Source organism: Anticarsia gemmatalis, chromosome W (assembly GCF_050436995.1).
Source record: "Anticarsia gemmatalis isolate Benzon Research Colony breed Stoneville strain chromosome W, ilAntGemm2 primary, whole genome shotgun sequence".
Lineage (NCBI taxonomy): Eukaryota > Metazoa > Arthropoda > Insecta > Lepidoptera > Erebidae > Anticarsia > Anticarsia gemmatalis.
The window spans coordinates 14,261,318-14,281,614 of NC_134775.1; the positions used below are offsets into that span (position 1 = coordinate 14,261,318).

Consider the following 20,297-nt stretch of genomic DNA (forward strand, 5'->3'; position numbering starts at 1 on the left):
AATTTCATTTTGAACACACATTTACACATTTAGTGTTCCCGTTCCTTCTTTTTTTTTTTTTTGTAATTGGCCAACAAAAGCACTTACCCACAGACTCGTCGCCACTTGTGACGTCCACTCGTCACTTGGGTAAGAACTCAGGCAATAAACAACACAACACACAGTTTCACTACAGTAGTGATCGCACGTCCGCTCCGCACGGCTGCCAACCGAGAAGTGTCATCCCCACTCAGTGCGTCCGGCGACCACTACCGTACTCTTTATTAATACATATACATCACACTTCGCTTGGAGTCAACTCTGATGGAGTGTTAGTTGGTGATAATACTTGACTATAAGGCAAATACTGAGCTTGTGGGTCTGCTGAATAAATTGTTATCGAATCGGCTGGTGTTTGAGGTACAGAGGATGTCGATTGTAGGCTTAATGATGATGAATGTTGCAAATAGTGTGGTGGTGATAATGATTGCGAGTGTTGAGGTGACCGTATTGGTTGAGTATGTTTTGTTAACGATGAATGTCGTGAATTTCTAGGTGATGGTGATGGTTGCGTATGTTTAGGTGACGGTGAATGGTGTGAATGTATAGGTGACGGTGAATGGTGTGAATGTATAGGTGACGGTGATTGTTGCGTACGTTTAGGTTGTACGAGCCAATAATGCTCATACAACAAATTTACCTAAATTAAATAAATATGCAACTTGCATATTTATTTCTTTTAGGTCAGTCGTATAACAACCGTTGTGACGCGATCGTGTGTGTCAACAGCAAACAAGTTACATATACGCGAAGTGCGACTCAGATACATACCGCGGTAATTCTATGAACAATAAACCTTTTTATATATACTATAGTGGCGTGGTGTTAATTATTTATAACAACTACCGGGGTACCGTCAACGGCGAGATAAACCCAACATCCTTTTTGGTCCTTCGAGTTATTTGTTGGACACGGCAGATCAGCGTTTAGATAGTTGTGTCTTTCATAGGCAGAGTGCTTAGTGTGGCGTTTACAAATTACGTTAGCAAATCGGTGTTGTTGGCCTCCCACAAGCGGGTCTCACCGGCGGCATTGAGACGTTGCACATAACGTAAAGGAGGGTTACACTGAGCAGTCTGTAACGAACTAGCGAAGATTACGTCTACCGCTACAACTTTACATCATCTACAAAACAGCAGGGATAACGTCCACTGCAGCCACGACCACGAATAACCATCGACTTGGCAGAGACAACGTCTACTGTTTTTAAACTCCTAGGTGAGTACTCAACGTCGTTTGGTTAAAATTACGCGTATACCACTAACAGACAGCAACATGTCGATGGAAAACTACGCCCAATTTGTAGAACTTATAAACAAGCAACAAACCAGCTACGAGAAAATCAAAGCTCTTCAATCCAATTACAAAAAGGATTCTGTGAGTAGAAAAAACATAGATTACCTTAACAAACGCATCGACGCTTTACAGTCTCTCTGGGATGAATTTCGTACCAATCACGAAATTATTAAGAAGTATGAGTCTGCTAACAAAGATCATGAATACTTCAACAAGAACATTTTCGATATAACGCAAGATATGTTCGACGAGACAATGAAGTCTATGACTCAACTACTCAACGAGTTAGTGAACGCGCCTGGATTTTCGGGTATTTCGAAACCGAAATCGCCAGAAACCCGGGACAAGCCACAGTTTGATACAACAGTGACTGTGGATGAGTCTGACAAGAACTTATCTACGCTTTTACGTAATCAGACGTGTAACTTCAACGCCTTACAGCGAGCGATCTCAAAAACGAATCTGGATGACATGAAAGAGAAATGGCAACTTCAAGATCAACTCAACATCTTACAATCTAAGTGGGCATCCATAGACAAGATTCACTGGGAAATAAGCTACTTACTGCAAGGAAACGACGATGATTATGAAGCGAAATTCGACCATTGGGAGCAAGTCTACGACAAACTGAAAGAAGATTTAAATAGAAAAATCTTTGAAACATCTCATTACGAAAAAACAACACCGCGAATTGAACTACCAGAGTTCAATGGCGCTTACAACAACTGGATTTCATTTAGAGATTTATTCTTTGAGATGATTCATAACAACCCAACGCTAAACAAAACACAAAAGATGAAGTTTCTAAAATCTTAATTGAGAGGTGAAGCTGAAAAGTTAATCAAACACCTGCCTGTAAGCGCTGAGAATTATGACTCATGCCTGGAAATCATCCAGCATCGCTATGACAATAGGCGATTACTTTTCACGTCATACATTGAGACACTTCTCAATCAACCGTCAATCGATAAACCGAACTCATCAAATTTGAAAAAGCTACATGACACCACCAAGGAATGTTTAAATGCGTTAGAGAACATAAACATCGATATTCCTGTGTGGGGTCCAATTATCGTGCATTTATTATCATCGAAATTGGATGACGTCACTTACGGTGACTACATACAAAACATGAAACATTCAAGAGAGCTTCCAGACTTAGAAGAGTTTATGGAGTTCCTGGAATTGAGGTTCATGACATTGGAAACATCCCGAAACAAAAAAGGGGGTCTGAAATCAAATTATTCAACGAATTCGCAACACAAAAATTATAATAATTACAAGTCAACGAACTTTAAAGACGCAGAAAAGTGTACAAAAACCTATCATGCATCGCTACGAAAATGTCCACTCTGCAAAAACGATCATGCACTGAGGCAATGTCCTACATTTATAGACATGGATATTGCATCACGAAACCAAACGACAAACAAATTGAATTTATGTAAGAATTGTTTGTTTAGTCACGGCGGCAATAAATGCAACTCAACGAAAAGATGCCGCACGTGCAACTTTAAACATCATTCCCTTCTCCATGATGATAATCTGAAAGGGCAACAATCTAAGCCATCCACCAGAACAGTAGCTGAGCGATCTTCCAATCACATAAACGGTGAACAAGAGATCCTGCTAACGACTCTTCAACTGAGAGTGAAAAACAAAGAAGGAGATTACGTCGTCCTTCGGGCGTTACTGGATCAAGGCTCTCAAGTAACCTTGATTACGGAAAATGCTGCTCAACGATTGAACTTACCCCGAAACAAAATGAACGCCGCTGTTACTGGCGTCGGGACTTCAATGGGCACGAGTAAAGGAATGATTCAGCTAGAATGTAAATCTATCCACTCTGATTATACATTCAGAACCGAAGCATTAGTAATACGTAAGCTGATTAACAACCTGCCCAACTCAAACATCAACGTAGAAAATTGGACACACCTCCATAACATAAAGTTGGCGGATCCTAACTTTAACATCTCTGGCCCCATCGACATATTATTGGGGGCGGAAATATACTCTGATGTTATCCTAGAAGGAGTACTCAAGCACAGCAGTGAATCACCAGTAGCGCAACAAACGAAGTTGGGCTGGATTCTCTGTGGTGCAACAAAGCAATTTAACTGTCTAGTTACGCTGACAGAGCTAGAATACATATAAATTTTGGGAGATAGAAGAAATTCCTTCGGACCCGAAACCTACACAGAAAGACGAATACTGTGAAAAGTATTACGCTGAAACAACAGAACGTTCGAACGATGGGCGATACATTGTAAAAATGCCAATGAAGGCTAATTATGAACAAACACTCGGACAGTCAAAATCACAAGCTATAGCACAATTTCTTCACTTAGAAAAGAAAATGGCGAGACAAGAATATTTTGCAAAATTATACAAACAATTCATCCAAGAGTACATAGAATTAGGTCACATGAAATCAGTGGCTACATTCGAGAATAAACTACAAGCCTACTTACCCCATCACGGTGTGTTAAGGGAGAGCTCAACAACAACCAAACTACGAGCTGTTTTCAATGCTTCGATGAAGACTGACTCCGGCTACAGCCTAAACGACTTGATGGAAAAAGGGCCTAATCTTCAGAAGGATATTTTATCGCTGATCATCAAGTGGAGAAGCTATAAATATGTTCTAACGGCGGACATTGAAAAAATGTACCGTCAAATCCTTATTTATCAAGATCAACAATGTCTTCAAAAGATAATTTGGAGAAACTCTGTGAGAGAACCACTTAGAGAGATGCAGCTGTGTACACTTACATACGGCACCAAAGCTGCACCATTCATAGCTATGCGCACTCTACGACAACTGGCTGAAGATGAAGGCAACGCTTTCCCTTTAGCCCAAAAGGCACTGCAAAATGACTTTTATATGGATGACGTCACAACGGGTCACCATACCATCGAGTCAACTAAATTACTGCAAAAAGAGCTTTACGAGCTGCTGAAAAAGGGTGGTTTTGTTTTACGAAAATGGGCCACCAACGAACCATGTATTCTTGAAGTATTACAAACAAAAGAGAAAAAACACACTTCCGATTTTAACTTCAAACAACAAGAGTTCAGCAAGACACTGGGACTCGCATGGAATGACACAAGTGACACATTCCATTTTATTAGTACGTCACCAAAAAATAACAAACCTGCACCGTACACGAAACGCAGGCTGTTATCAGAGATAAGCAAGATCTACGATCCGCTCGGTTGGCTGGCTCCGATGACCATACAAGCAAAACTCATTTTTCAAAAATTGTGGAATGACGATTGTAAAAACATTGGCTGGGACAAAAATGTACCGGCCACCATAGAAAAAGAATGGTTAAAAATTAAATACGATTTACCAAACATAAACAAAATCAGTTTACCAAGATGGATGAAAAATGAAACGAATAAAACAATCGAGTTACAAGCATTCTGTGACGCGAGCGAGCAAGCCTACGCATGCGTCATCTATAGCCGAACTACGTCACCGACTGGCGCATACGTCATTACGTTACTCGCAGCAAAAACTAAAGTGGCACCAATCAAGAAAGAGACTACAATACCAAAGTTAGAATTATGTGCCGCTGTTTTGTTAGCGAAATTAATTGAAAAAATATCGAAAATCCTGACAGATTACGATCTCAAGATATCCTGCTGGACTGACTCGAAAGTAGTCCTAGCATGGCTTCAAGGAAGTCAAACAAAATACGAGAAATACGTAACAAACAGAACAACAGAAATAATAAAAATCGTGCCTGCGATAAACTGGGGTTACGTGAAGAGTAGCGAAAACCCTGCCGACTGTGCAACAAGGGGACTGCCACCATCGAAACTGGTTGACTTTTCGCTATGGTGGGAAGGACCTCAATGGCTCAAGGAAAAAGAAAACCTGGACCCTACCTCAAAGGAAACTTTTACTACCATCGAGGGTTTTCAAACAAACTGTTACACGGCTAACAGTACGGAACCCATGACGAAAAAAAATGAATTAATTAATTCATTACTTGAGCGACATAGCAACTTAGATCGTATTACAAGAGTACTCGCCTGGGTAATACGTTTCGCTGACACATTGAAATACAAAAGGTCGAATGAGCGCAATGAACCGAACTTGAAGGAAATAAACGATGCATTATGTATAATTATTAAATCTATACAAGATACTTATTTTGAAAACGAAATAACATCTCTCAAGAAAAACGGAAAATTGCCAAACAAGAGTACCATATTGAAACTTAACCCGTTTTTGGATTCCAATGGACTTCTTCGCGTCGGAGAACGTCTAAAAAACGCAAACTTACCAGAGGAAACCAAACACCCCCTTCTCATCCCCGGAGAAGGAAGGCTGACCCGTCTGATTATTGAAAAGGCGCATCAACGAACGTTACACGGTGGAGCAAGATTAACGCTAGCTTACACTAGAAACAAATACTGGATTATCAGCGGTAATCGAACAGTTAAGAAGATACTACGACAGTGCATACTATGCCGTCGTTACGCAACAACCCGAACTGACCAGTTAATGGGTAACCTCCCTAAAGAAAGGATCACTCCCTCGAGACCTTTTTCACATAGTGGCGTGGACTTTACAGGCTATGTGAATATAAAAATAAACAAAGGCCGTGGGATAAAAACATGCAAAGGCTATATTGCTATATTTATATGTATGTGCACAAAAGCCGTACATATTGAACTTGTGTCGGACCTATCGACGCAAACTTTCATAGCTGCATTAAGACGAATGTGTGCTAGAAGGGGAACTCCAAAACATATTTATTCCGATAACGGGACTAACTTCGTCGGGGCTGCAAAAGTATTAAAAGAAGAATTCCAACTATATAAAACAATGCTGTCGCCAGAGTTCTTTAGAGAGATCAACGACCTTCAAATTGAGTGGCATTTTAACGCTCCATCCTGGCCATCAGCAGGCGGTTTATGGGAAGCTGCTGTACGCTCTATGAAGGCACACTTGAAACGGGTAATCGGACAACAGAATCTAACCTACGAATAGTTTACTACGCTTCTGACCCAAATCGAAGCGTGCATGAACAGTAGGCCGCTGAGTCCGTTATCTGAGGATGTAGAAGACCTGGATTACCTTACTCCCGGACATTTCCTCACAGGAAGTCCGACGCTCTCACTACCACTCAATACACCGACAGAACTGAAGTCTTTAGACATTAGAAACAACTGGAAACTTATTGAACTTATGCGCCGACACTATTGGGATCGCTGGTCAAAAGAATATCTCCATTTATTACAAAACAGAAATAAATGGCAACAAACGAAAGAAAATATACAGAAAGGACAATTAGTTCTTGTGAAGGAAGACAATCTGCCTCCGGGCAAGTGGGCTATGGGCCGCGTGGTAGAATTGCACCTGGGTAGCGACAACTTAGTTCGAGTGGTTACGCTCAAGACACAAAATGGAGTACTGAAAAGACCCATAACGAAGCTAGCCCCCCTAACTCAAGCTGAACATTGCAAGGACGAAAAAAGGACCTTTAAAACTCAGAAAAAGGTCAATAGTTTACTTATGGTGCTACTGGTAGCATTTACAACGCTATCATGTGGACTAGCATCACCCACGCAACATTTTAAAATAACTCCGTTACCTGAAAATCAACCTATCTATTTCGATCCTGTGGGAAATGTTCAACATATACATGACGAGTGGAAACTACTGGTATACTACAACCTGTCAACATTCTGGCAAAGTACAAAAAAGGTCGAGAATTTCGTTAATCATTTAGTTCAACTATGCGACACGATACCCAACGAGCCATGCCACTCTACGATACAACAACTCAAGTTTGAAATGAACCAGTTAAATGAATACAACACTTTGTTACTGTCTCAACATCAACAACGAAGGCGCCGCGGCTACGTTAACGGCGTAGGAAACCTTGCACGAGCCCTGTTTGGTGTACTGGACAGCGATTTCGCAGAAAAATACACTCAAGACATACAAAAAATCAAAACAAACGAACAATATTTACTACAACTGATAAGAAATCAGACACTTATTATCGAGGCAGAAAACAATATTTTGAAGAAAAATGAAGACTTTGTAAAAACGCAACTGGAAGCAATTCAGCAATATATTAACGATACACAACATTCTATGGCAGTCATCGAAAACAGATTCTTAATTATGAGAATGATGAGTGAGGTCAACGCTGGGGCGTTAACAGCCAGTTCGCTACTCTCAGTATTAAGAAGAAACCAACAAATGCTCTTAGATGCATTAACAGATATCTATAGAGGAAATCTCGATATGAATCTGTTCACGCCGGAGCAACTATCGGAAGAACTCAATTACATTGCCGGCATTATATCGAAAAGATTAACGTTACCTATTAAAAACAGCAATGGAGCGGACAGACAGAATATTTACAAACTTATTTATGTCAAAGCCCGACTCACTGAACAATACCTACTTTTTGAACTACATATCCCATTACTAAGCGATGACGATACATTATATCGCAATATACCTATACCTATACCAAGACAGCACACGACTAACCAATGTCAGGTGATAGCAATAACAACAAAGTATATAGGAGTGAACTTTGTAAAGAATACCTACATACAGATAGAAGAGGCTGATCTTCAACAATGTACTACAATGACGACGGACAACTACATTTGCCACGCCTATACGCCCATAAGTAACTTACATGGGACCACAGCATCTTGCGAAGCAAAAATGCTGAGTCAAAATGTCAACAATATCACATGTGATTGGGTACTGCAACAATGTTCTGACCAATGGATAAAGTTACAGAGACCAAACATATGGATGTACAATTGCATCAGCGAGTGCGCGACCCGTATAGTATGCGAAAATCGAATTTCAACAACAATTATTACAAAGGCGGGGCTTCTTGCCCTAGGTCAGGATTGTGTAATACAATACAAAGACGCTACTATTTACTCACATAACGTGCTTAGTAGCCAAACGAACATCGGAATTAGTCTGGAAGTGCCTACTATTGACTCACCAAATGATATGTGGAATACGTTCACAAAAACAAAGATTGTACTACCTAACGTGAACCTATCAGATGAACACCGATTACTCGACAACCAGATAGCCGCACAGAAAAATCAAGAGATTTTGCCTAACGAATTGACTATACACGACATCGGCAATTACACGATAAGCTCCTTGCTGGTGGGAGGATGCGTCGTCGCTATCATAGTATGGCGAGTGAGAAGATATCTTTCCGCATCCAAGAAGGATATTACCCCAAAAACAAAAGAAACTTCAATCAAACTACACACAGAAAATATAGAACTAGAGGAAATGGCTACCTACGCTGAAATAGGAGATAAATATTCCAAGAAGAAGGAGATGGAGTTTCGAAGAGACGATCCTCAGCCGCAACCAGCTATGAGAACAACGTTCAAACTTTGATTATATTATTTTATGAAATGTGATTTAGATTGCTTATTGTTTTATTGCTTTTACACTTTTGTAACTTTATACTTATTTAACATTTACTTAACTAATAACCATTGATTATTTAATCTTGTAACTTGTAACTATACCGCAGGTTTTGTGATCTGAGTACGTTCTTATCTTTCCCTCGGGAGCATGTACGAGCCAATAATGCTCATACAACAAATTTACCTAAATTAAATAAATATGCAACTTGCATATTTATTTCTTTTAGGTCAGTCGTATAACAACCGTTGTGACGCGATCGTGTGTGTCAACAGCAAACAAGTTACATATACGCGAAGTGCGACTCAGATATATACCGCGGTAATTCTATGAACAATAAACCTTTTTATATATACTATAGTGGCGTGGTGTTAATTATTTATAACAACTACCGGGGTACCGTCAACGGCGAGATAAACCCAACATAGGTAACTGTGATTGTTGTGAATGTTTAGGTGACGGTGATGGTTAGGTATATTTAGGTGACTGTGATGTTTGAGAATATTGAAGAGATGATGAAGGTTGTAAATATTGCGGAGACGGCGACGGTTGTAAATATTGAGGAGACTGTGACAGTTGCATATATTTAGGTGACTGTGATGTTTGTGAATATTGAGGAAATGGTGATGAAAGGTGCTGATATAAATGGCTTGTATATGGTGGAGTGTAGTAGAGTTGTGTACCAGTATGCATGTTTTTATTTAACTTTATCGAAGCGTCTAAAGAGAGTTCTCCTAATTTAGCATAAAACAATAGTTCTGTAGGGTGTTTGCTGTCTGTTCACCACACAACTTATACTTGTTGGATTGACTGATGAATAATATTTGATTGATACGAAGTTCGAGATTGAAAATTATTTATTGATATAATTTGAGTGCCAACTACGCGAAATGAATGATATGTGTGCACTGAATGTAAAGCGCCACGGCTCACGTAAAGTGCTAATAAGTCAGAAACAAATTATTGTGCATTGCTTGCACTGTACATGCTCCGGGCCCGAGAAGACTAGATGATACAAAAGGATGAATGATTGTGTAAATAAAGCAACGATATAACTTAATTGAAATGATGATTCTATATAATACTAAAACTTAAATAGAAGATTTCCTTAGAACAGATGTTGTAGCTTGGTGAACGACCTCTGCGCTGCTGTGTTCTAAGATGGTGCTGATAGGACGTTCACTTCGGGTGACGTAGAGTACGCTGGGTTCTCCTTGTTCCATTTGCCGTGGTTGCGAAGATGTGACGCGGCGCGCTCTCATGCGGCGCCAGACGTACAGGATACCGCAGATTCCCGCGACTGCTACTAGCCCGTATATGACAACATAATGATGGATGTCATGATACGTAACTTGTTCTGCCAGTATTCCTGCCTCATTGCTCTTGATGTCTTTTATGGCTGTGCCGATTCTTTTCAAGTCTTGTTGTCGACTAATCCCTTCATCAGTCTCATTGTACAGGTGAAGTGGTATAGTCTGATTGATGACATGGTTTATAGTCGGGATCTCTGCTGTTGCTATTACGTCAGGTTTCGTATGGATTGTGTTTGTAAATCTTCGATGCGAATAAATTGTAAAGGTAGTCCCCTTGATGACGCATCCGTCACTGAGTGTAATGACACCAGCTTTGCTTAGTTGTTTTGATGTAACTCGATCTCGACATATGATACGTACGGTGCATTGTCCGCAACAATAATATAAATATGAGTTAATTATGTTTAACTCTGTCCATTTGTCGGTACATTCGGTTTTTTCTGCTCGACAGTCATTTGATCTTGAAGTTCTGATGCACAAACTATTATCGGACGTCATCTGATTAACAGGCCGTTTCAATGGGCAAATCAGATCGTCAGAGTTGTTTGGTACACAAGTTTGTAGGTCATTTATTGACATTGGAATGTATAAATCCTTGCGTATATTGATTGCTATATGAGAAGCAATGGGCAGTAGGGTGACCATGTTTTCACCGATTTGTTGAGGAATTTCTATGAGATGGTACAACTCATAATCTTCCCTGCTGATAAGTGGAATTTTGATCTCAAATATCAAATATTGTTTGGTTGCTCTCGCTTTCACTTTTAATAGGTGGTACAATTTTGATATATCGGATTGAATGTTATTGATAGGTAAAGTCAAGTCCGTTGGTAGTTGTCCTGTAATTGTATTCAGCTCATCTCTCAACTGTGCAGGGGTCAGTAAATGATGATTGAATTTTTCATTAAAGATGTCGGCTACTGTATCTACCAAGGACTCTTGAATGTTTCTGAGGCTCGTAAGAATATAGTTAGCGATGAGTGACATCAATGTGAATTCACTCTTACTATCTGTTTTTTCAATCTGGTCAGCCAATTTGTTGGTTTTGGTGTCCACGTTGATCATGTACTGATTGATCATTTTATGTTGCTTTTCTATGGCATCTTCGACTCTTTTGATAACATTTAGCTCAGCTTCTACTATCGATGTCTGATTCTTCCATAACTTTGCAAGATGAGCCTGATTTTTGTGGATGAGCTGGATGTCTTGTTCGTATTTTTCAGCAAAATCGTTGTCCAATATTCCAAATAAACTATGTGCAACGTAGCCGACTCCGTTGATAAGGCCGCGTCGCGATCGTTGACGTGCGCTACCTTGTTGACCAAGCAAAATGTTGTTGTAATGTTCAAGTTCATCGCGCCCATGACGTAATTGTAACCTGATGATGTCGCATTGTGATATTTGTTGTGTTGAACATATGTTATCCAGGTGTTTTTGGTATGTAGTTAGTAGATCGATTCCTCGCCAGTATGGAGACATCCTGTTCCAATCGCATGTTAATAATCTTGTCAAAATAGATGCTTTGATTACTGCTGATTGATGAAATTTTGTAGTCACCTAGTACTGCAGGAGCGAATATCATAAATATAAGTAGAATACTGTATATTAAATTGCACAACTTCGATGTACCTCTTGATTGTTTACTTTTGTGAACTGTTGGTTGATTCTTTTTGATATTTTTATGTTGTGTTTGATTTTCATTTATAGGTAGTAATGACAGTCTTAAAATGGGTCGTTTTATTAACCCATTTTTTGTCCGAACAGTTACTACTCGAACGTAATCATCCTTTCCGGGAAATATGTCCGTGATTCTGCCTAGAGGCCATTTCCCTGGTGGCAGGTTGATGTCTTGGACGATAACTATATCATCTATTTTCAAGTTATCTTGTGATTTTCGCCATTTACTACGTACTGAAAGTTGACTCAAGTACTCAGCTCGCCACCTTTTCCATATGTCATCGAAGATCCTTTGAGTTAGCTGCCACCTTGTTCTCAAGTCTTTCTCTGTTTCGATCAGCGTTAAAGTCGGACCGCTTGCCAAAAAGTGCGATGGTGTGAGGCAGTCTAAATCATCTGAATCTTCGCTCAATGCGCATAGTGGTCTGCTATTCAAACAGGCTTCGAGTTGAGCTAGTAATGTCGTGTACTCTTCAAATGTTAATTTCTGGGCGCCGATCACTCGCTTGAGATGATATTTTAAGCTTTTGACGGCTGCTTCTCACAGCCCTCCAGCACTCGGCCAGGATGGGGCGTTGAAGTGCCATGTGATGTTCATGTCCGTGATTGCATCGTGAAATTCGACGTCCAAAATAAATTGTATGTTGACAAATTCTTCTTTCAATACTCTGCTTGCTCCAACGAAATTGGTTCCGTTGTCGCTATAGATATTTCTTGGGGCTCCTCTGCGTGCTGCCATCCTGCGCAAGGCTGCTAGAAAAGAGGAAGAGCTGAGATCTGACACCAATCCGAGGTGTACCGCCTTTGTGGCCATACATACAAAGACCGCTATATAGCCTTTTGTAGTTATCACTCCTCGCCCTTTGTTTGCCTTGACGTCGATGAACCCAGTAAAATCTACACCTGTGTGATAAAACGGACGTGTCGGGTTGCTACGTGCTGGTGGCAAGTCTCCCATCAATTGTTCTTGTTTAACGGGATCCTGTCGCCTACACTTGATGCAGTTACGAAGACGTTTCTTGATGGCTCGATTCCCACCTAAGATCCAGTATTTTTGTCGTAACCACATTTGAGTCACTCGTGCGCTGCCATGATACGTCATTTGATGGCCTAAATCGATGAGCAGATTGCTTAGATGACAATCATTTGGTATGATAAGAGGGTGCTTCATATTTTGATTGATTTTTGCGTGTCTAAGCCTCCCGCCGACTCTTAATAACCCTTCTTGATCAAGAAACGGATGCAATGGCAGCAGTTTACTCTTTGAATGGACTTGATCTTGTTTTTGGAGATAAATAATATCTTCTTTAAACTCGGAATGTTGTACACATTTGATTAATAAATGTCTTGCTTTTTTCAATTCAGCTATTGTTAAATATTGTGGCCTTGACTGATTTATTGAAATTGCACGCAAAATCCAAGCAAGTACTCGTGTTGCTCGGGTGAATGTGCTATGTTTATTTAATATATTTTGCACAATGTCCACTTTTTGTTGCGTAATATTACTTGTAATTGTCTGTATTTTCTTCATTTCTTCGGTTGTATTGAATTTAGATTTTTGACCGTGATATTCCTTTTCATTGAACGAAGTTAACCATGATGGGCCACGCCACCATAATGGATGTTCTTTGAGCTGTGCTGCTGAAGAACCACGACTAGCACAGTCAGCTGGGTTTTCAGTCGTCTTGACGTAATGCCAGTTCTTGATTGCTATGATTTTTGTAATCTGGTTTACCCTGTTAGCTACGAATGGCTTCCATCTATTTGGATCTCCTTGAATCCAGCCTAAGACCGCTGTGGAGTCAGACCAGCCATATAACTGCATGTCATAGCTGGATAAGCTAGTTTGTACTGTTTCAGTCAGTTTTGATAGTAAATGGGCCGCACACAGCTCTAATCTCGGCAATGATACGGTTTTAGTGATGGGTACAAGCCTTGATTTGCCAGCGACAATTATCACAGGGGATTCTTGATTCTGATTGTTTTGATTGATAACCCTGCAATATATGACGCAAGCGTATGCTCTGGTTGATGCGTCACAAAAACCATGAAGTTCTATGTGAGCATTTCTGTATGTTTTGATCCATCTAGGTATTTGAATCTGTTCCATCTCAGGTAGATCATTTTTTATTTTGAGCCACTTCTCATTAATTTCATCCGGGATTTGATCATCCCAATTGAGATTTAATGACCAAACAGATTGAAATAAAAGCTTGAGTTGTGTAGTAAGCGGCGAGAGCCAGCCAAGAGGATCAAATATTTTTGAAATATCTGATAACAATGACCTCTTTGTGGCTCGTTTTATGTTTGATACATCTATATTGTTTTGAAACTGGAAATGATCTTCATATGAATGCCATCGCAGTCCCAAGGTCTTGGTTGATTCTTGATGTTTGAATTCAAATGCTTGATTAGTGTCGTCACCCAAAATATCAGGTTTGTTCGACGACCATTTCCGCAGATGAAAACCTCCTGATTTCAGTAAATCACTGACGTCGGTTTTGAGCTTCTGGGCTTCGGGTATGCTATAATGACCCGCCAATAAGTCATCCATATAAAAACTTTTCTCAACGACAGCTGACGCCTCGGGGTACTTAGAACGTTCATCTTCCGCCAACCGCTTCAAGGTCATCATGGCCAGGAATGGTGCTGCTTTGATGCCATATGTTACCGTGGTTAGCTCGTATTCTCGCAACCTTTCCTTAGGTGAGAATCTCCATAAAATCTTCTGGTATTGTAGGTCGTCTTCATTGCAAAATATTTGCCTAAACATTTTCTCGATGTCAGCTGTCATCGCATACTGGTATTGTCTCCATCTCAAAACTATTGAAAATAAATCTTGTTGTAAATTGGGGCCACTGTACATTAAGTCGTTTTAAACTATAGCCTGTGGACGTTTTTGCTGATGCATTAAAAACCACACGTAGTGCGGTTGTACTTGATTCCGGTCTAAGCACGCAGTGGTGAGGTAAAATGCAATCAGGCACATTCCGTGTAACACATTGACGCATATGACTAAGGTTAATGTATTCCTCGATAAATGACTTGTAATTATTTGCGATATTTGCCGATCTTGAACATTGTTTTTCTAATTGATAAAATTGAGCTATTGCTTTTTTCTTAGATTCGCCCAAATTTTCTTTGATATTTGCCTTCAAAGGTAATCTGACAATATATCTGCCGTCCTTTATTCTTATTGTTTCCGAGTTGTATTGCTGTATGCATTGATAGTCCTCACTGGACATGTTGATGATTCCATCAGCTACATCTTCGATTTTCCAAAAGTCTTGTATGTCTTGTATGTGATTCATCACAACGTTGCAATGGAATGATTTGACATTTCCACTCAATATCCAGCCCAGATGAGTTTGCTGCGCTACAGGTAGTGATTCATTTACTTTGATAATTCCGCTCATGAGTATTTGGGCAAATACGTCGGCACCCAGGAGCAAGTCGATGGGTCGACTTGTATAGAATTCTGGATCGGCCAGCTGAATATTCTTTAGGTGTGACCATGACGGTTGGGCGAATGTCTTATTCGGCAAGTGATGGAGTAGAGTGTTCATTATCACTGCTTCAGTTTGGAACTCGAACTCTGAGTACATAGATGTAGCAATAACATTAATTACGCCCTTGCTGTTTGTTTGATTAGAACCGATGCCAAATATAACCCCTTTGCATGCTTGACGTGGAAGGCGTAACATTTGAGCTGCATTTTCGCTTATGAGGGAAGCCTGAGAGCCTTGATCTATGAGAGCCCTCATAGTGTGATATGCTCCATTTGCTCCCTTGACCTTGATTAGAGCCGTAGCGAGTAAGACTTCAGAAACGTATTCATTTGCGACATGAGAGACATTGGCCCTCGGTTTGTGCTCCCGTGACGTAGATGGCGTTGGCAATTGGAAGGCATCGTGTAGCAAGGTGTTATGAGTCTCGTGACATACCCGGCATTTTGCTTCAGAATAGCATTGGTTGTCTTTATGATCGAACAGGCAATTTTTACATAGTCTTAACCTTTGTACTGTGTCGCGCCTCGCTTCTGGCCTAGATTCTAAAAATGTTTTGCAATGGAATAAGCCGTGACTGTCACTGCACAGTGGGCATTTTTGAGCCTTCATTGCTAAACTTTTTATTGTTGAATTGCGTATGAACGGTTGCTTCGAATCGTTTTTGTTATAATTATTGAATGATTTATTTTGTTTGGCGTAATTATGATTTTCGGCGTAATTATCCTTTTTATAGCTTGACGACGTTGGCGCTGATTTTGATGGATGCGTCTTGCGTCGAGATGACTCCAAAGCAGTATATTTGTTTTCAAGGAATTTCAGAAAATCAGCGATCTTGGGCAACTCTCGTGGGTTTTCTAGAGACAAGGCGTAATCAGCATTTGTTTGAGTGTCGAGTTTCTGCGTCAAGAAGTGCACAATCAGTGGTTCCCATGGTGAGGGACTGAGCTTCTTTATGGCATTAACACATTCATTGACAACATCGAACATGTTCTTAATATGCGTGTCAGATGGTGTATGCATAATTGGTATTGATAGAAGTACGTCTACGTGAGAACTGAATATGCGCTTATAATTGCTGTTCCGATGCTCCAGTATGTCCCAGCAAATTTGGTAATTTTCTGAGCTGATATCCAAGTGTTGCACTATCCTTTCTGCTTCACCTTTCAGTTTCTCCTTCAAAAACTGCATCTTCTGGGCGTTAGACAATGACTTGTTAGTGTGAATAGCCTCGTTAAATAGGTCTTTAAAAGAAGTCCACTTGCTATAGCTTCCATTGAAGAATGGAATGTCTAGCTGAGGTGTACTCTTTTCTCTGTGCACTACTGAACCCATCTTGATATTGATAGACCGTTTCATGTTGTTAAACAGCTGTTCGTACTTAGAATAGCTTCTTTCATATTCTTCATCATCCTCGTACAGTTCACTATCGATCTCCCAGTGCAGAGAGTCTATGGTGGACCACCGTGCTTCAACTGTTTTCAGGATGTCTTGGAATTCCCATTTTTCAGAGAGGCCTTCTATGTCTACATTCGAGATGGTACGGGATAACGCTTTGAAGTTGCTTTTTTGTTTGCGCAGCATGTCTTCTAGCTTGCTGTCATTTCCTCGGGAAACAGTGTTTCTGAATGATTTGCTCTCCGCTTTGCTGTTTGCTTGATCGGGATCAACTGCCGCTCGCTGATCTTTAAATTTTTGTTTGTCTTGATCTTGAGACTCCGTTATACAAACCGATGGCTTGCTCGGGGTTCGATCTTCCACCTGAAGATCACTCGCAGCACTAAACTGAGATATTGTTTCTCGAGCTTCGTTGTAAAACGTCTTTGCCTTATGATAGACGTTGTCCGTGAAATACCTATATCCACGGTCGTCAAACTTGCACAATTGCAAATGATTCGACTGAAACTCGTCCCAGTAAGAGTCCAATGTTTGCAATCGTTTTCTGATATATGGAAGTGTCTTACGACCAGATGAATCTTTTTTGAAGTTACTAAATAGCTGCTCCATAGCCCCGATGGTTTGATCTTGATTGGCTAAAAGATCCTCCATGGTTGCACTCATTTTGATTGTTTAATTATTAGATCTGAATTGATATTCTGTTTTACTTACTTCTTGACTGCTTTACCAGGTTGCTGATGATTTAAACTTTCTGTGATATGTGCGTGTCGTCTCAATTCGCCTGGTGAGACCCGCTTGTGGGAGGCCAGGGAACCGATTCGCTACCACAAAAAGAGTATCCGGCTCGAAGGACCAAAAAGATGTAGGGTGTTTGCTGTCTGTTCACCACACAACTTATACTTGTTGGATTGACTGATGAATAATATTTGATTGATACGAAGTTCGAGATTGAAAATTATTTATTGATATAATTTGAGTGCCAACTACGCGAAATGAATGATATGTGTGCACTGAATGTAAAGCGCCACGGCTCACGTAAAGTGCTAATAAGTCAGAAACAAATTATTGTGCATTGCTTGCACTGTACAAGTTCTCCAATCATTTTTTCTACAATACATCTTTGCAGTTTCGGTAACTCTTTCAATTGACAGCTCACTGAGCGTCCAAACGCATCTGCTGAGGTGTCTTCATGCGAGCTGCTTTCTTTAATTAATTGTTTCGCAGATAGTATCAACTCTTCTTGTTTCTTGTCTAGATCTTTTTGGCGTTTGAATGTACTCTTTCCCTTTTTTGTAGCAGGTACCTGAAACAGAAAATGAATGGTTAAAAATAGCAAAAGAATTTGAACAAAAATGGCAGTTCAATCATTGTGTGGGTGCAATTGACGGAAAGCATATTCTTATCGAAAAGCCACCAGACTCCGGTTCAATATATAACAATTTTTTTTTTTTTTTTAATAACCCATATCTGTCCCACTGCAGGGCAAGGGTCTCCTCCCGAACGAGGGGGAGGGGTTAGGCCTTGAGTCCACCACGCTGGCCAAGTGCGGGTTGGGGACTTTGCATGCCCTCAATAAATGTATTAAACAAATTTTAGGCATGCAAGGTTTCCTCACGATGTTTTCCTTCACCGTTAGAGCAAGTGATAATTATTTCTAATACACACATAACTTCGAAAAGTCATTGGTGTGTTGCCTCGGATTCGAACCTGCGACCACTTGCGTGGGAGGTGCCAACTTAAACTTATAACTTATAAAACTTATAACAATTACAAGGGAACATTCAGCATAGTTTTGCTTGGCATTGTTAATGCCAATTATGAATTTATTTACGTGAACGCAGGTACAAACGGGAGTATTTCTGATGGTGGAGTATTTAACCATACATCCTTTCATGAAAAGTTATTGTCCAAACAACTGCATTTACCAGGACCCTCTATCTTGCCGTCATCAGATGTAGTTGCCCCATATTGTTTAGTAGCAGACAGTGAATTTGCCATAAATGAAAATCTTTTAAAGCCATATCCACAGAAAAACTTGACACATGACAAAAGAATATACAACTATAGACTTTCCATAGCTAGGAGAATTGTTGACAATACATTTGGTATACTAGCTGAACGCTTCAGGGTATTTAAAAACCCATCACAATCAATGTCAAAAATGTACCAATAATAGTAATGGCTTCATGTTTTCTGCACAATTTTCTAAGAAAAAAGTCTGCTAACTACGTCACAAGGAATTGTGTCGACCGGGAAGATACTGAAGATAATACTTTCCGACCAGGAGATTGGCGGGTAAATGATATATCAATCGGTCTCAATAGATCAGAGAGACAACGTACTGCAGATGGCAATGCAGTTAGACAGATATTCACGGAATATTTTAACAATCAAGGTAGAGTTGATTTTCAGGAAAGAATGATCAATGTACTAAATATTTAAGTATACATACGTCGTCGGTATTATCGATTCCCTCTGATGTCGGAGTGGTCTTCTCATGAAGTAAAGTCAGATACGTATAGTACCATAGTATCGGAGTGTACACTCCTTCCGACCCAGCACCAGTTGATTTGCTGGATTCCACTTACAAATTACATTTGTTTATCTTAGTACGAGTATGTACCTGAATAACTTACAATAATATTACTAGTAAATAAGTTCATTTTGTAAAGTTTTACGTACAGTCGAGTGCAGATCAACCTATACAAAAAAAGGTGCACCACTGTAAAGCTTGACCTGCACTTGACTCTGTACCTAAATATGTATTTACTAAATATAACTAAAATATTAATTTTACAAAGAGTGTTATTTATTTGCAATATACCTACCTTTTTTCGTTCACGCCTATATGCTGCTCTTAGGTGTTAAATTTTTTTCTTAACGTCCTCTATTGTGGCATGTGGGTAACCCGTTTTCCACTTTTCTAATATAATTTCTAATGCTTGATTGCGGGCGTCTTTGTTACAATAGAGTTCGTGGGAAGAATCCCATAAACATGGAAAATCCTTATAAATTTAAATGATTTCTAAAATCAACTGTTTCTCCGTAATATTTACGGCTTCTTGCTCCGACGCCGCCGCCATTGCAACTTCGTTAACGTGTGTCTCGCTCGGAGGCAGAATCGCGACTAAAGCGCTAAACGGTGCGGTGCGTGGGCCACACGCGCGAACCGCACCGAATCCTTTGGCAGAACCATCGGACCGAGCGGACCGTCAATAATAATAATAATGTGCGGCGGACCGATGTACACACTATCCAATATTGTCCGGAGCGCACCAAGGTCACGGTGCGGTGCGATCGTCTGTTAATGCTTTAAGAGTGGCGGACGTCGCCGCCTGCACACATACCGATCCCGTACACAAAGGGTAAGGCATCGTAGTACTGTAGGTTTGTGTTCAATGCCACGCAATAGTTTTAATAAATACTAGCTGACCCGCGCAACTTCGCTTGCGTCACCTAAGAGAATGGGTCAAAATTATCCCCGTTTTTGTAACATTTTTCCTTGCTACTCCGCTCCTAATGCCAGTAGCATGATGTTATATAGCCTATAGCCTTCCTCGATAAATGGGCTATCTAACACTGAAAGAATTTAAATCGGACCAGTAGTTACTGAGATTA

The 20,297-nt window shown here is 40.2% G+C and overlaps 1 protein-coding gene across 1 annotated transcript; it reads left to right on the forward strand.

Moving 5' to 3' along the window:
* Positions 1–3,610: 3,610 nt before the first annotated feature.
* On the forward strand, positions 3,611–8,755 carry LOC142985998 (uncharacterized). The gene is made up of 2 exons (XM_076134232.1): positions 3,611–5,291; positions 8,403–8,755. Exons 1-2 carry the CDS (start codon positions 3,611–3,613, stop codon positions 8,753–8,755), a joined length of 2,034 nt encoding a protein of 677 aa, XP_075990347.1.
* The last annotated feature ends 11,542 nt before the right edge of the window (positions 8,756–20,297 follow it).

What these genes read in the sequence shown, in the direction of transcription:
- LOC142985998 (XM_076134232.1), top strand. Translation starts at nt 3,611, where the DNA reads ATGCCAATGAAGGCTAATTATGAACAAACACTCGGACAGTCAAAATCA. An exon ending in AAACTGTTACACGGCTAACA is followed by an intron (nt 5,292 to 8,402) that starts GTACGGAACCCA and finishes TGAACCTATCAG; the next exon opens with ATGAACACCGATTACTCGAC.